Raw genomic sequence first — 17,340 nt, forward strand, 5'->3', positions numbered from 1 at the left:
TCTACACTGTCCCCATCAAACACTGCCAGGACAGGGACAGCGTGGGGTTAGATACAGAGTGAAGCTCCCTCTACACTTGTTCCCATCAAACACTGCCAGGACAGGGACAGCACGGGGTTAGATACAGAGTGAAGCTCCATCTACACTGTCCCCATCAAACACTCCCCAGGACAGGGAAAGCACGGGGTTAGATACAGAGTGAAGCTCCGTCTACAAGTCTCTCTGGTTGTCAGTCAATCCCAGCTTATTGAAATGTGTTGGTGTCACGTTCCGATTGGACTGTAGCCTCCTGGGAGGATTAATTAATGTGAGTTTGGGGAGGTTTTGTATCCTTATCCCATGCTGAATTGGATGGGGGGTTATGGAAGCCAGTTGTGGGTGGTTTGAATTGAATGTGAATGTTGTCCAGGAGAATATCTTGCTTTTCCAAAAAATGTGGCGTGTGATCCTTCATGTCCAGTTCAGCAAGGCAGCAGGGTCTGGTTTCATACCTAAGCTGCGGGACAGCACCTCCAGCATTGCAGCATGCTTTTGTCCCAAACATGATGTTTCCCAGGCGAAGACAGATAGACTTTGCATTTGCCTAGCACCTTTCACAACCTTAGGACCATCCCAAAGATGGTGAAGTACTTGATTTTGTGTGTGTGTGTGTGTGTGTTCTTTGCTCTAATGCTCCACATAGTAAGCTCCTGCAGACAGCACTGATGACTCAGATGTTTGGTTTGCTGAAGAAGATTGAGGAATGAATACTGCACCTAGGACACGGGGGAGAGCTCCCACCCACTATCCTGTAGAATCAACAGGAATTCTTGACAGGGGGAGGATTCAGGTAACTACTGGACAAGGAGAAATTCACAGGATGGGGGTGGGAAGGGAACAACTTGGTCAGCACAGACATGAGAGGTTGAATGGCCTCTTCCAGTGTTGTGCAGTGGGATCTTTCAGCTCCGCCTGAGAGCTGAGCATGCAAGTCTCTGAAAGACTATTTCTCAGACAGGGCAGTAGCCCCACAGCATCATCAGCCAGGAGGCCTCTATGGAGATTATCCAGAAGCAATTCAGAGGGAGCTTTTTTTTATTGTCTGTAGGGTAGGAAGGTGGAAACTGTTCCCAGCAACAGGAGGGTCAATAACCAGATGGACGCAGCTTGAAGAGGAATGGGAAACGAACCTGAGGGGGAGAGAATGTTTTACTTGAGGCAGTGAGTTTTTGTGATATGGGATGTGCTGCCTGCAGGGCTGTTGGGAGTAGAATCAACGGGAATTCTTAACGGGGAGGAATCAGATAACTACTGGACTAGGAGAAATTTGCAGGATGGGGGTGGGAAGGGAACAACTTGGATAACTTGGTCAAAGAGCCAGCACAGGCATGAGAGGTTGAAAGGCCTCTTCCTGTGTCATGCAGTTCTCATATTCCAGCCCTGTTCTCAAGTACTAGCATCCATGTACTCCGGTGAGAGAGGAGTGGAAAACAAATAGTCACATACTGTATTGGTCCTTCACCGACCTCGAGCAATGAATTCAGGAATGCAAATTAAATTGGGGACACTTGTTGGAATGTTTGTGGAGAGGCAGCTCGGGGAATGGTTCTGGATGCCCCCCCACTCCCCAGAACACTCACACCGAGCACAGACGGCTGCAGAGACGATAATGACAGTCTAAATATTTGGAATGTGCTTCCAGACACTCACTTCCCTGTTGAGATGAGGGGGTAATAAGATCATTATTGATGTCTGTGTCAGAGGGGGTTTAATGCATTTAGCAGCTGTGCGTACACTGTCACATGAGGGTCTGCTGTTGTGCCGAGCAGCAAAGGCTCTGTGCAAGCAGCAGGAACAACAAAAACAGGGCTTTCAGGAGCTGAAGTGCCACCAGTTATCAGTGTCAGGTACAGTGGAGGCATAGGCAGGGGTTTCTAGAGCCTTGCCGTTGCTTCTGCCAGCTTCCCTAATGGTTTCGGTAAAAGAAACAGCCTACATTCAGTCCTCTGATGAGGAAGCACTCCATCCTGATATGTTCCAAAACCTGGACAGTTTCGAGACTCGAGGGCTGATGATTGACAGTAATTTGCATAGTAAGTTCACATGTACGCCGTGCCATGGCCACCAGACAGGGGCCTAACCACCTTACCATGGCATTACCACTGCCAACTTCACCCACTGTCACCATCCTGGGGCTTACTATTGACCAGAAGCTGAATGAAACAAGCTTTAGAAATACCGTGGCTACAAGAGCAGTTCAGAGGCTGGGAATCCTGCAGTAAGTAACTCACCACCTGATTCCCAAAAGCCGGACCACAAGGCACAAGTCTGGAATGTGTTGGAATACTCCCCACTTGCCCTGGATGGGTTGCAGCTCCAACAATACTCAAGAAGCTCAACAGCATCCAGGACAAGCAGCCCATTTGATGGGCGTCACATCCACCGCTGACACTCAGTAATAGCAGTGTGTACCATCTATAAGATGCACTGCAGAAATTTACCAAGGCCCCCTAGACACTGCTTTCCAAACCATACACCACCTTCACCATCTTGAAGGACAAGGGCAGCAGATACGTGGGAACACCATGGGAGCAAGTTTCCCTTTGAGCCACACACCATCCTGACCTGGAAATGCATCAGCCATTCCTTCAATGTTGCTGGGTTAAAATCCTGGAACACCCTCCCTAATCGCACTGTGTGGATGGCCCTACAGCACATGGACTGCAGCAGTTCAAGAAGGCAGCTCACCACCACCTCCAGGGATGGGAGTAAATGCTAGCCCAGGAATCCATATTAATGCGCTATTACTTTTAGTGAGCAGTGTCATACAGCACAAAAACAGGCCCTTTGGCCCAACCCATGCATGCTGACTAGGTCTCCTAAATTGAACTAATCCCATTTGCCTGCATTTGGCCCATATGCATCTAAACCTTTCCTATCCACATACCTGTTCAAATGTCTTTTAAATGTTGTAGTTGTACCTGCCACAACAACTTCCTATGGCAGCTCAGTCCATACACTCTCTGTGAAAATGTTGCCCCTCATGTCCATTTATGTCTGTCCCCTCTCATTTTACACCTCTGTCCTCTAGTTTTGGACTCCCCTACCCTGGTGAAAAGACTTTGGCTATTCACCTTATCTATGCCCTTGATATTTTTATAAACCTCTATAAGGTCACCCCGCAGCCTCCGACGCTTCAGGGAAATAAGTCCCAGCCTCTCCTTATAACTCAAATCTTCCCGTCACAGTAACATCCTTGTAAGTTTTTTTTTGCACCCTTTCCAGTTTAATAACATCCTTCCTACAGCAGGGTGACCAGAATTGTACGTAGTACTCCAAATGTGGCCTTACCAATGTCTTGTACGCTTGTAACTTGATGTCCCAACTACTATGCTCAGTGCTCTGATCGATGAAGGCAAGCGTGCTAAACACCATCTTCTCCACCCTGTTTACCTGTGATGCCACTTTCAAGGACCTATGTACCTCCACCATTGAGTATTACAATGTGTCAGTGATAATGTAGATTAGAGTGCTCACATCAACGTATTTCCTTGGTTAGTCATTCCTCATGTTACATGTGCTTCACACATTGAGGTGGGTGGGATTGATTTGCTTCAAAACACTTCCATTTTCTCCTTCAATCCCTTTGAATTTATAGCACCCTGATAGCAGCCAACCTAAGACGCCCTTGTTCCAATGGTCATCCTGAACATTGCTGTCTTGTTCTGTACGTTTGAAGTAGGAGCAGGAATAGGACCAGTTGGCCCCTCAAGCATGCTGTGCTATTCAAAGGAGTGCCACTCCTTGTGCTCTTAAAGAAGACTGAACGTGAATGCTCCTTGTCTGACTTGGCTGGTTAATGGGTTTAACTCTGCCCCCTTTAGGGCAGCACAGTGGCTCAGTGGTTAACACTGCTGCCTCACAGCGCCAGGCACCTGGGTGTGATCCCAGCCTTGAGTAACTGTCTGCGTGGAGGTTGGACTTTCTCTCCTGTGTGGGCTACCCCATGTGCTCCGGTTTCCTCCCACAGTCCAAAGATGTGCATACAGGTGGATTGGCCATGCTCAATTGCCCATAGTGTCCAGGGATGTGGTGGCTCGGTGTGTTCGCCATTTGAAATGCAGGGTTACAGGGATAGGGTATGGGGCTGGGTCTGAGTGGGATCGTTTATGGAGAGTCAGTATGGACTCGATGGGCCAAATAGCCTGCTTCATGGTGTAGAGATTCTGTGAAGTGGGCAGGTTCGGAGTTGGTGAAGAAGTGGTGTGTCCTGCTTCCTTTGTGAAGGAAACACAGCGTATTCGATTGCAGGACTGTTGCCATGCAGAAAGCGCATCAGCCAGCTCCCACAAACCACAATGCAATAATGAAGGGATGGCCTGTTGGCACGGTCGTTGGATGAGGGATAACTACTAGGCTCAGGACACCAAGGAACACACACACACACTCTCTCTCTCTCTCCCACACAAACTCACACTCTCACAATCTCTCTCTCTCTGTCTCTGACATGCATGTGCACACACACAGCATGCTATGTGGTGGACAACAGGGTGCTGCAGAAAGTGATGTTCTCCCTTTTATAGCAGAAGCAGCCAGGGCCTTGGTATCAGCAACAAGGGGGCATCAAGAATCATAGAGTCAGGGAACAATGACAGGCGCAGGAGGAGACCATTTGGCCCATTGTAGCAGTGCTGGCCTTCTGATTCACTGTGTACCATTACCTACACCCCCCCACCCCACAGTGCCCTACACACTCTTCTCAAGCTTATCGAACTATGATCAATGGCCATCTTGAAACAATGCGATGCGAAACATCTCATACTTTTGAATCTTTCTCTGCAATGATAGGCCTTAATAGTGTGTGGCAGGAGAACGATGGTTTGGGTGTATTGCTGCTGCAGAAACTGGCTCAGCTCTGTGTTAACATATGTAGTTTATCAGGAACGATGTGAATTCCCAGCAAGGAATGAAAACGTAATTAATATTTGCTTACATTAGGGCTGCATGTTATATACAGATTTCAATGCAGTAATCTCCAGAGTTTAGGTCTGTCCCTTGAATGTTGGCCCGCATCTCATGGTATTCCTTCACTCCACAGGCTTGCAGTTGCTAAAACCCCACAGGGTTTTACCAGAGAGCTGGGAGTTCAGTCAGACCATGATCATTTCACGTTTTACTCCAGTTCCTGAGAATTGGACTTTTCTTCTCAGCAGTTTTGTAACGTGTTGAACACGACAGTCAGGACAAGCACAGCAAACCCCAATAAACAGCGATGTAACACACATCAGATCATCTGTCTTGTACCACTGGGGGAGTAGGGTTTCGTTTTTGGGTGCTCACAAGGGGAGAATGCCCTTGTTTTTTTTACAAATTCAAGACCTTCCCAAGGTGCCTCTTAGGAGCTTTTTCAGCCACTTAAGATGTCATTACTGACATGAGAGCGAAAAGCTCAAGAATAGAGCATTTTAGAGGAGGAGAGGAAGAGGCGAAGTGGTTCAGGGAGCGAATTCCAGAGCTTCCACCCTCAGACAGCTATAGGCATGACCTCCAATTGGGGAGAGAGGTTCAAAACAAGGGAGGAAGCCAGGATTGGAAGTATGCAGAGCTTCCCAGAGAGTTGTATGGGCTGGAGTAGATTACAGAGAGAGGGAGGGCTTTAGGGGGTTGGAGGAGGTGGCAGAGGTAGGGAAGGGTATAAAGGCTGGAGGGGGGATTACAAGGATAGGAAGGAGTGTAGGGGACTGGAGGAGATTACAGAGATAGGGAGGGGTGTAGGGGGGCTGGAGGAGGTGACAGAGAGAGGGAGAGCTGTACGAGTTGGAGGAGGTGACAGAGATAGTGAAGGGTATAAAGGCTGGAGAAGGTTACAGAGATAGGGGGGGGTGTTGGGGGCTGGAGGAGGTGACAGAGAGAGGGAGGGGTGTAGGGGCAGGGAGTTGGCAAAGGCAGATTTGAAAACAAGGTTTACAATATTTGAAAATAAGGATTTTACATGTGAGGTGTTGGTCATCTGGGAGTCAGCGAGTGGTGGGAGTGATGGGTGGTGGTCACGATGTGCTGTGAATTGGGATTTGCCTGCTGGGGAGAGAGACTTGTTCTCGGGTCTCTATGGGAACATTGTTTACATTGGGATGAACTTAAGCTTCAAAGAGTCATGACTGCTTGGCTGGAGTTCAGAATTTCCTCATCTCTCTCAGATATTCCTCGTTCCTGCTTTTAACCCTCTTCTTTTCAAATGCTGACAGATTTTGAGGTCTCATGGGCCCAGCCTCTCTCGCAGGGATGTTGTTGGTGGCATCGCATGTTCCTCTCCTGCAATGCTTGGCCACAGCAACTGCTGAACAAGGGCAGAGTGCCCTGGCCCAGTTACTAAAACACTGTGTACTGATGTGGTGCATTGCATTCAGACCTCAGACCAGTACCAGGCCAGAATTACCAGCCTGTCACGGAGCTTTAGTGCCGAGGGGTTTAGAAGCTAAATTTAGACCATCAGCGGCTCTCAGTGGACCTCGATCTCCCTCGCTTTGCACCCTTTCCTTATTTGTTCATTGGACGTGGGCCTCACTGACAAAGTATATAGCGCACATCTGTGCCCCTTGAGAAGGTGGTGGTGACTACCTTCTTGAATCACTACAGTCATCAAGTCATACAGCATGGAAACAGACTCTTCAGTCCAACCAGTTCACGTCAATCATGTTCCCAAACTGAACTAGTCCCACCTGCTTGCACTTGGCCCATATCCCTCCAAACCTTTCCCTATTCATGTACCTATCCTAATGTCTTTTAAACGTTGTAACTGTACCCCCATCCACCATTTCCTCTGGCAGTTTATTCCACACATGAACCACCTTCTGTGTAAAAACAAAAGTTGCCCCTCATCCCCTTTTTAAATCTTTCTCCTCTCACCTTAAAACATGCCTCCTAGTTTTGAACTCCCCCATGTTGGGAAAGAGACCCTTGTCATTCTATTTTTATATCTCAAGCCCTCTATTCCCGGCAACATCCTGGTAAATCTTTCCTGAACCTTCTCCGGTTTAATAATATCCTTCCCATATCAGGGCGACCAGAACTGGACACAGTATTCCACAAGAAGCCTCACCAACATCCTATACAACCTCAACATAATGTTCTAACTTCTGTACTGAAAAGGCCTGAGCAATGAAGGCAAGCATGCTAAACACTTCTTTAACCACCCCTCTGTACCTGTGATGCAAATTTCAAAGAATTATGTACCTGAATCCCTAGGTCTCTCTGTTCTACAACACTCCTCAGGGCCCTACCTTTTATTGTATAAGTCCTGTCCTTGTTTGTTTCAACAAAATGCAACCTCACATTTATTCGAATTAAACTCTATCTGCTATTTTTTTCGGCCCATTGACCCAATTGATCAAGATCTTTTTGTAATCTTAGACAACCTTCTTCACTGACCGCTGTAGCACCAATCTTGGTGTCATCTGCAAACTTACCAACCCTGCTTCCTATGTTCACATCCAAATCATTTATATAAATGAAAACAAAAGTAGACTCAGTACCGATCCCTGTACAACATTGCTGGTCACAAACCTTCCAACCCTCTACCACCACCCTGGGTGTCGGTGCACAATGCTGGTAGGGAGGGAGATCCAGAATTTTGATCCAGTGACAATGAAAGACTTTATCAAATTGAGTGTGTAGGTCGATGCTGGGTGGTCCATCTGGTTTTAATCCTTTTCTCACAGGGGTTTGATGCAACCAACGTAGTTTGCTGAGTGCATGGTAGGGATAGTTAAGACCTATATTGCTACGACTCTGGAGTTTGTTTCTATATGTTGACCAGACTGGGTACAGTTGGCAGATTTGTCTCCCTAAGTGGCATCACAATCTGGTAGTTTCATGGTCACTGTGCCTGAAGGCTCTATCATTCCATATTTGCATGATTGAATTTAAACTCTCCTGTAAGCCCGTTGCTCTGGTGGGATTTAAACAAGTTCAGGAGGCCCCCGTTGTTGTATTGGGACAGGGCAAAGTTGGGATTGTGACCAGAAAAATATCACGTTTGTAAATCAGAACTTATTGTCTTGCAGGAAACTGGAAGAATTCCACAAGAATTTCATGGCCAACAAGGACCGAGCCATAACGGAAATCTATAACGAATCCAAGGAGCGAGCAAGGTAACTGTCCCACTCGTCAGACAAAAGCTGAAAGGTATAGTACATTGATCTGGCTCTTGGGAGACCCGTGGCTTACCGCCACACACACCACAACACCTTCCGGGCTGGCGTAAAATCTCAAAACTACTACAGTGTGGGAGAGGGCCACCCAGTCCAGTGCTGGCTCTTTGGAAAAGCAGTGTCATGAGACCCCACTGCAACCCTGAGCCCCACACATTTTTGTTGTTCTCTTTACTTGCGAGTCTAACCCTCCCCTTCTTTTGAATATCATGATTTAATTTGCCTCCATCACCCTTTCATGCACCCTCCCTATTCGCTGTGTCAAACAGTCCCTCCTGGTGTTGCCTGGTGGCAAACACTTCAATATTACCCCCCACCCCCAGCGGACCACCCCTACTTTCAAAAGCCTTGATCGAGTCCTCCGTCCATTGTACAGCTCCCAGCTTCAGCAGTAGCCCTCATCTCCCCCCATCCCTGCGTTCTTCTTACTTTCGCCCCGCCCCATCTTCAAAGCACTCACCTTCCATCTCAGAGTGGGGCTGGAAGGGCAAGTGAATCTGTGACTAGGAGTACGTGAGCTCTTGGCAACTTTCAGCTTTTATTGTAGGTTTGACAGTCAGCTAAAGCTGCTATACATTCCGATCACTTAATCCATACTATCAACACCCTTTCTTCCCCCAGAGCTCCACCCTTCCCCCACTATTGCATAAATGCTGCCCCCTCCACACTTCACACCAGCTCTGATGGAGAGTCATCCAGACTCGAAACATTAACTTGCTCTCTCTCCATGGATGCTGCCTGACCCACTGTGATTCCCAGCAGTTTTTTTTGTTTTCAGTACAGATTCCAGCATATGCAGTAATTTACTCCTAGCTAAAGACACTGCTTAGCTGCTGTGTTCCTGTGCATCACAGCGATCCAGGAGTGCTCATGTCAGCGGTATTCTTTCCTTCATTTTACCCTCATTGATCAGAGAAGTGATTCAGACTCCGTGTTTTAACACTGCAAACTTGCTGTTATTCATTCATGAAACGTGGGCATCGCTGGCTGGGCCCTGCATTTATTCCTCATCCCTACTTGCCCCTTGAGAAGGAGCTACTGAGCTGCCTTCTTGAACCGCTGCGATCCATGTGCTGTATGTAGACCCACAGTGCCCTCAGGGAGGGAGTTCCAAGATTTTGACCCAGCAACAGTTAAAGAACGGCGATATAGTTCCAAGTCAGGATGGTGAGTGGCTTGGAGGGGGCACCTGCAGGGGGCAGTATTCACATCTTTCTGCTGCCCTTGTCCTTCTGGATGGATGTAGTTGTGGTTTAGAAGATGCTGTCTGAGGATCTTTGGTGAATTTCTGCAGTGCATCTTGTAGACAGTACACACTGCTGCTACTGAGTGTCGGTGGGTGGAAGGAGTGGGATGTTTGTGGATGTGGTTTTAATCGAGTGGGGGCTGCTTTGTCCTGGATGGTGTTGAGCTTCTTGTGTGTCGTTGGAGCTGCACCCATCCAGGGGCAAGTGGGGGGTATTCCCTCACACTCCTGACTTGTGCCTCGTAGATGGTGGACAGGCTTTGGGGAGTCAGGAGGTGAGTTACTTGCCGCAGGATTCCTGCGTTTAGACAGCAGGTATCTGCAGTGATCCCAGTTGGAGATGCTGAAACTCCTGATCTTCAGGAGTGCATTCAGTTGGTCATTGCACAGCATGGCCACGACTGCCTTGTTTTGGAGTGAGGAGTGGGGGCTTTGCTTGATGCATTTTTGCTGCTTGCACTGACTTTGGCGAGCCTCGGTGAGGCGGGAGTCGTGCCTGGATGTCAGCTGAGCCACTTGCATTGGAATCAGAGTGATGGCACCAGAGGCTGGCTACACCCTAGCTTCTCCCCACTGAGCTGTTCGCATTCACCAAGCTGACGTCCCTGGGCCGGGTGCCACCTGCAGTTCTTGTAAGTTGACAATAAACAGTCTGCCCCTGGTTGCACCGCTCCCTGCCTCCTTTGCATCCCACAGTCCTCCAACCATTCCCCAATTCTGGCCTCGTGTAGATCTCCCTGTTCCTACCCATTGCTTAAATAGGGCATTCTGGGATGTTGGGTTATAGAGTGAGTGAGTGTGTGTGTGCGCACGCGCGTGCGCCTGAGAAAGAGAGTGTATGAGAGTCAGAGTGTGCATGTGTAGTGAGAGTGTGTGAGAAAGTGTGTGTATCAGTGTGTGACAGAGTGAATGAGTGTGTATGTTTGTGTGTGAGAATGTGAGTGAGTGACTGTGTGTATAGAGTGAGTGAGTGATTGTGTGTGTGTGCGAGAGAGAGTGTGAGGGTGAGTGTACATGACAATGTGTTCTGAGTGAATGTGAACGTGAGAAAGAGTATGATAGTGAGTATTTGTGTGTGTGAGAATATGTGTGAGGGAGTGAGTGATTATATGTGTATGTGATTGAGCGTGTATGTGAGTGTTGGTGAGTGAGTGTGTATGAGTGTTGGTGAGGGAGTGCGTGTGAGAGAAAGTGAGTGAATGTGTTTGAGAGTGTGTGGTGAGTGAGTGTGTTTTGTGAGAAAGAGTGTGACAGTGAGTGTATTTGTGAGAGTGTGAATGCGTGTGTGAGTGAATGAATGTGTGTTTGAAAAAGAGAATGTGAGTGTGTGTGTGAGAAGTGTGTGTGCGAGTATGAGAGTGAGTAAGTATGTGAGAGGGATTGAGTGCGTGACTGTGTGGAAGTGAGTATGTGAGTGAGTAAGTGTATGTGGGTCAGTGAGCGCAAGAGTGTGTGAGACTGTGTGTGTGTGTGTTGGGAGAATATCTTTATGTCAGTGAGTTCTGTCTCTCTCTCTCTCTCTCTCTCTCTCTCATACACACACATTCCATTTCCAGATGTTCTGTTACCAGTACTCCGTTCCCTCTCCCCTCAACGACAAGCAGCAGATTGTTCAATTCCTCAAACCGTATAGACTGTGACAAGACACCTCAGAGGAGGGCTGGGTAGGCGATGTGTAACTGTGACCCATGGGTGATAAAGCATCAGGGCAGGAGGAGGTACGGGGACCACTGCTGAGTAAGGGGACACTGTGGGCTGCTCTTCGAGTCTCTCGGGGAACACTGGAGAGATTGGGAAGTAGTGGGGGACAGATTTGAGAATTTTAGGCACAATTGGCAGAGGCAAATTTCAGACGCTGAGGCTCATGCAGGGAAACGGTAAGAGGGCAGGAGGTGAAGAGGGGTGTAGATTCTCAACCTCCAAGATGGAGTCAGAGGAGGTGGGACAGGAAAGGGTGGAGGGAGTCAACTAGTGAAATAACATTTATCCCTTTACCATTCATTAAAAAGAGAGACTCTGTGGCTCAAAGTCTCAATGCTGTTTGTGGGAGCTTACTGTGCACAAATTGCCAGCTGAGTTTACTACATTACAACAATGGGCGCACTTCAAAAAGCATACATCCATTGTCTGTGAGGCTTTGGCATGCCTGAGGTGGGAGGAGGCACTAGACAAATGCACTGTGCTTCTTTCCGGCTGTGCTGCAGAAAGCATGAAAGGTTGTCCCTGTGGATTTGACTGAAGCATAGACCTTGCTCCTGCATATTGAGACACCTGTTCCACACAGCTCATTGCTGCTGTGTACTTCACCATTCGAGATAACATCGGCAGCAGCTTGCCAGTCTCGACTGGCCCAGTCCTGTTCCGCTTCACGGAAACTTTAGTTAAAACCTGCTGAATGACTCAGCTTCTCATCTGCTAATACAAAATGATTTCATGGTGACTTTGAACTCTTGGTTTTCCTTATTGTACCTGGGAGTGTTTGATGGGGACAGTGTAGAGGGCGCTTTATTGTCCATTTCCTTTCAGTATTAAAAGAGTAGAAGCAGCAGCTAACCCCGTGCTGTCCCTGTCCTATGAGTGTTTGTGGAGACAGTATAGAGGGAGCTTTACTCTGTATCTAATCCTGTGCTGTCCCTGTCCTGGAAGTGTTTGTGGAGTCAGGAGAGAAGGAGCTTTACCCTGTATCTAATCCCGTGCTGTCCTTGTCCTGGGAGTGTTTGATGGGGAACAGTCCCAGGGGAATCTATTCTGTTGATTTTTCCTTCCTGTTGCATCAGTCCATTTAAGATGTGTGCAACATCCTTGGAACTGCAGCTTTTGCCTGTTTGGTTTGTAGAATGTGTACACGTTCAGTATGCATTCTGGACGTTAACCCCTCACCTCATCTGTAACATCACAGGCCATTCACCCATCACGCCCATGCAAGCTCATTGAGAGATCTCTCCAATGAGTCCTTCTGGCCTCACCTGTTGGCCTACCATTTGTTCCTTTTCAAGATTACAAAGGCCCAGTGCTTGGGACAATAATGCCAGCCCGAGAGTTTGAGGGGCCATCAGCGGGCACAGCATTATCCCACAGCTATTTGTCCTTGATGACAACCAGTGAGCAGCCCCACCCCCCACTGTGAAAATAAGACTTCTCAAAATCCAAGCTTGAGGGCATGTTTGCTTATCTTTGGTCCCCCTTCTGCCACACCACTGAATGAGGTAAGGTGATCACTTTGAATATTTTGTGCAACCCAGGATAATTTGCTGTAGAATGCCTCCCAGTCACCTCTGGCCTGAGTCTGTTCAGTGAGGCTGAGTGTAAGAATTGAGTCATAGAGATGTACAGCACAGAAACAGACCCTTAGATCCAACTCGTCCATGCCGACCAGATATCCTAAACTAATCCAGTCCCATTTGCCAGCATTAGCCCCTATCCCTCTAAACCCTTCCTGTTCATGTATCCATCCAGATGCCTTTTAAATGTTGTAATTGTACCAGCCTCCGCCACTTCCTCTGGCAGCTCATTCCATATACGCATCACACTCTGTTTTAAAATGTTCTCCCTTAGGTCCCTTTTAAATCTTGCCCCTCTCACCTTAATCCTATGCCCTCTAGTTTTGGATTCCCCTACCCTGGGGAAAAGACTTTGGCTATTCACTTTGTCCTTGCCCCTCATGGTTTTGTAAACTTCTATAAGGTCAGCCCTCAAGTTCCAGGAAGAACCTGTAATCAGAGTATTGCAGAGTCTTTCCAGCGTAGGGACACAGGCCATTCGGCCCATCTGCACCGTACTGGTCTTTCTACTGTACCTGAGTTCCACCGCCCCCCCCCCCCCCCCACCTCCCCCACTTCCCCCACCACCACCCCAACCTTTCTCATGTCACCCATCTTCTGTTCCACTCCTCTCTCCCTTCTCCCATTCCTCCCTCATAGCTCTATGGATGCCCCTCCACCACAGGCAGCACTTCAAAACGGCTGCTCACCACCATCTTCCCCAGGGTCATGGACAGCAAGTGCTGAGTCCAGCCAGAGACACTAACAGCCCACAAAAGAATTCAACAGTTGCGCAAGTAGTTGGACTGGAGGTAAGTTAGAAAAGCTCATGGAATCTCTGATTGCAAGGGGAATTGAATGCAACTGTAGGGAGGTAATGCTTCAGTTATGTAGGGCATTGATGAGACCACATCTTGCGTACCGTCCACAGGATTAGTCTCCTTATTGAAGAAAGGGTGTAAATACATTGGAAACAGTTCAGGGAAGATTTACTAGACTGATATCTGGAATTGGTGGGTTGTTTTATGAGGATAGGCTTGTATCCACCAGACTGTAGAAGAATAAGATGCAACTCAATTGCAACATAAAAGATTCTGAGGGATCTTGATGTGGGGAGGCCATTTCCTCTAACAGGAGAATTTGGAACTGGGGTAACTGTTCAAAAACTAGGGCTCGCCCACTTCAGACAGAGATGAGGAGAATTTCTGTCTCGCAGAGAGTGTCACGGAACTCTCTTCCTCAAAATATAGTGGAGGCAGAGTCCTTGAATATTTTTAAGACAGAGGTAGATAGATTCTTGAAAAACTGGGCGTGGGGGAGGAAGGAAAATGTGGAGGCTCAAGGGGCCAAGTGGCCTTCTCCTGTTCCTGATTCATATGTGAAAAAGAACTGTATGTGTACTGTTGACCTTGGTCACTTTCCCCACTTTCTGGGGACAGATGTTTCTCCTGAATTCCCAATTGGATTTGTGAGTGACAACCTCCTTTTTGTGGTTGTAGAGGGTGCAGAAAAGATTTACAAAGATGTAATCGGAACTGGAGAGTTTGAGTTGTAAGGAGAGACTGAATAAGCTGGGACTTTTATCTCTGGAGCATAGAGATGCACAGCATGGAAACAGACCCTTCAGTCCAATCATCCATGCTGACCAGATATCCTAAATTAATCTAGTCCCATTTGCCAGCGTTTGGCCCATATCCCCCTAAACCCTTCCTATTCTTGTACCCATCCAGATGCCTTACTGAGGGTAACCTTGTAAGAGGTTTATAAACTCATGAGGGGCATAAATAAGGCGAATAGCCATGGTCTTTTTCCAAGTGTCGGGGAGTTTAAACAAGAAGTATAGGTTTAAGATGAGAAAGGAAAGTGTTTAAAGGAGACCTGAGGGGCATCTTTTTCACACAGAGGGTAGCTCGTATATGGAATGAGCTGCCAAAGGAAAGTTACAGCGTTTAAAAGACATTCGGACAGATACATGAATAGGAAACATTTAGAGGGATATGGGCTAAACACAGGCAAGTGGGACTGGTTTTGTTTGGGAAACTTGGTCAGCATGGACAAGTTGGACCGAAGGGTCTGTTTCCGTGCTGTATGACGCTAACATGATGCGCAAAGTTATCTTCACTTGCAAGCTCAACGTTGTCCTTTGTACGAGATTCAGTCCATCTCGCTGTGAAGAAGCTCCTCACATAACTATATCTCTGCCAGAGTGCGACACCACTCCTAATCTAGGCTCTCTCTAGGATACAATAGATGTATCATGGCTGCTTCCTTTAGATAAGGTGGCTCGGACAGAAGGGTTAAAGTTCAGTTTGGACAGGCAGTCGGGCTGATTTATTTACGTTTAGACAGCTTTCTCCCTGGTGTATGTGGTTTTGAATCACTGAACTCACATCAGCCCCTGCATTCCAGTGATTGAAAGCCCATCCGGTAGCCTCCAGTTCAGAGTCACCGCTAGAGACGTGTTCCCACCTTGTCCCCAGGCCCACTCAGCACTGTGTCTCGCCACTTACCAGAGGACTGTGTTGATTCACAAAGAATAGTCACACACTCAGCTGGTTGTACACAGGACTGCCAAAAAGAGAGACATTTTATCAAAGCTTTTAGTCTTGCATTCACCCGGGCAAACACAAGAATGACAAAGTCCAAACAGTCACCGCAATCTGGACAGCAGGAAGATTTGGAGCTTCAGCTCATCCCTGACAGGCTGAGATGTTGTGAAGGAGAACGGAACAAAGAGCTAATGGCCCCCTAGCTCCTGAGGAATTGAGAAAAGGCACTAGGGTCGAGCACATGACGGATGTTTGCAGCGAATAGGTCCCTAGGCACACCAAGCGTAAAAGAGTCTTTTTGTGAGCTCCCTTGATGATCTGACATTGTTAGTGTAGCTGTTGATGCATTCAGAATTGTTTGGCAAGTTGTGTTCAATTGTGGAATCACGTCTAATGGTAGACGTTTCTCTTTGGTTGTGGGCTGGTTGAGCTCAGTCTGTACTCAGCCTATCTCCAACAATCATAGGCCACAAAAGTAACCAGACCGAGTGTCAGGACAGCCAGAGGAGTTTGGTCTGTTGGGTGAGACGTTAATCATGGCCTCATCTGCCCTCTCAGGGGGATGATAATGTCTACCAGGGAGGGCGGAGCGGGAGAGGGTCTATGGTTGAGTGCTTCATCCTGAAGACCACTCCTCTGACACTGCAGCACTCGCTCTGTGAGGTCCACCAGAAGAAAAGCAAAAGCTTAGGCTGTACCTGTAACCAGTGTTGTTCCAGCAAATTGCTTCAACTGCTGGAATGGGATATTGCTGTGGATGGGAGGCTCTCAGAATCACAGGACGATCACAACACAGAAAAAGGCCGTTCAACCCATTGTGTCTATGCTAGCTCTTTGCATGAGCAATTCACCCAGTACGACTCACCCTCCCCTTCTGTGGCCCAGCATGTTGTTCCTGTTCCATATGTTTGTCCAGTTTCCTCTTGACAGCTCTGACGAAAGCTGTCTCCACCACAACCAGACAGCCCATTCCAGACCCGAACCCCTCACATTGTGAGAACGTCTCACCTCTAGTTATTTTGCTTTAACCCATCAAAGGAGGGGCACTTTCTCCCTGTCTATCCTGCCTAGACCCCCTCGTGATTTTGAACACTGCAATCAAATCATACCTTAACCTTCTCTTTGAACCATAGAAAAGTACAGAAACAGGAGAGGGCCATTCTGCCCCTTGAGCCTGCTCCACCACTCCCCGTACCCTTTGATCCCTCTTCCACAAGGAAAACAACCTCTGCAATCCATCCAGTTAACTGAAGTTCCTCATCCCTGGAAGCAATGCCATGAATCTTCTCTCCGATACCTTCACATCCTTCTGACAGTGCAATACCCCGACTGGATGCACTCCTCCAGCTGAGTGTCTGAAACACGTTCAACACAACCCCCTTGGCTTTCGTACTCAGTGCCCCAATTAATAGGATGCTCACACATCCTGTCCCAGCACCTTGAGTGCACCCAGGCCCGTCTGCTCCGACAACACTTTGAGAATTGTCCCCTTGGACCTTCTGAATCAGAGTTCAGATCTGGTGCAGAGAGACGAGGCCAGGTCTCTGACCCAGACAGCGTCGATATGAAAAGTGGGCCGGCACGCCCAACAGAGTAGGGGCCAGATCCCCATTGATCCTGACTGACAGTGCCCGAGAGCGTGGTGAACAGGATGTTTGGTGGCTGGTAGAGGGAGCCCAGTACCTGAGCATTGCTAAAGGGCAGGAGAGTGCTGCTCGTGAGGCAGAGGCTGTCCGAGGTCACGTCTGCTTAGGGGAGAGAAGACTGAGACAGAAAGCGAGAGCTATTCACACATCTACGTGTGGGAGCGCACACACACTCAGTCCCGACGGGAAGCGATGCCACTCCAACCCCCTCCCACCTCGGCTGGCGTCTCACAAACGATTGTGTGTACATTGAGATGAGGCAGCTTTCTCTCACAGTACTCCCAGGCTCTGGAGCTCTCTTGTTGCAGGTCGCGCTTTGGCGGAAGTATTCATTGCTTTCTATTCATCCTGCTCAATGGGGAATGTGATACCCTAAAGCAGGCGAGATGCTTTCACACGACAGTGAGCTCTGTCCACTCCCACCATCTACTCCAACACCCCCCCACCCCC

General features: G+C 48.2%; 1 protein-coding gene across 4 annotated transcripts in view; it reads left to right on the forward strand.

Moving 5' to 3' along the window:
* dnajc4 (DnaJ (Hsp40) homolog, subfamily C, member 4) overlaps positions 1-17,340 on the forward strand; it is an 80,217-nt gene that overhangs the window by 59,403 nt on the left and 3,474 nt on the right. For all 4 annotated transcript variants that reach the window (XM_048619566.1, XM_048619568.1, XM_048619565.1 and 1 more), the window contains one exon: positions 8,043-8,129. In XM_048619566.1, coding sequence (XP_048475523.1) covers positions 8,043-8,129 — 87 coding nt within the window. The remainder of the gene's footprint in view (positions 1-8,042; positions 8,130-17,340) is intronic.

Source organism: Rhincodon typus, chromosome 43 (assembly GCF_021869965.1).
Source record: "Rhincodon typus isolate 14 chromosome 43, sRhiTyp1.1, whole genome shotgun sequence".
Lineage (NCBI taxonomy): Eukaryota > Metazoa > Chordata > Chondrichthyes > Orectolobiformes > Rhincodontidae > Rhincodon > Rhincodon typus.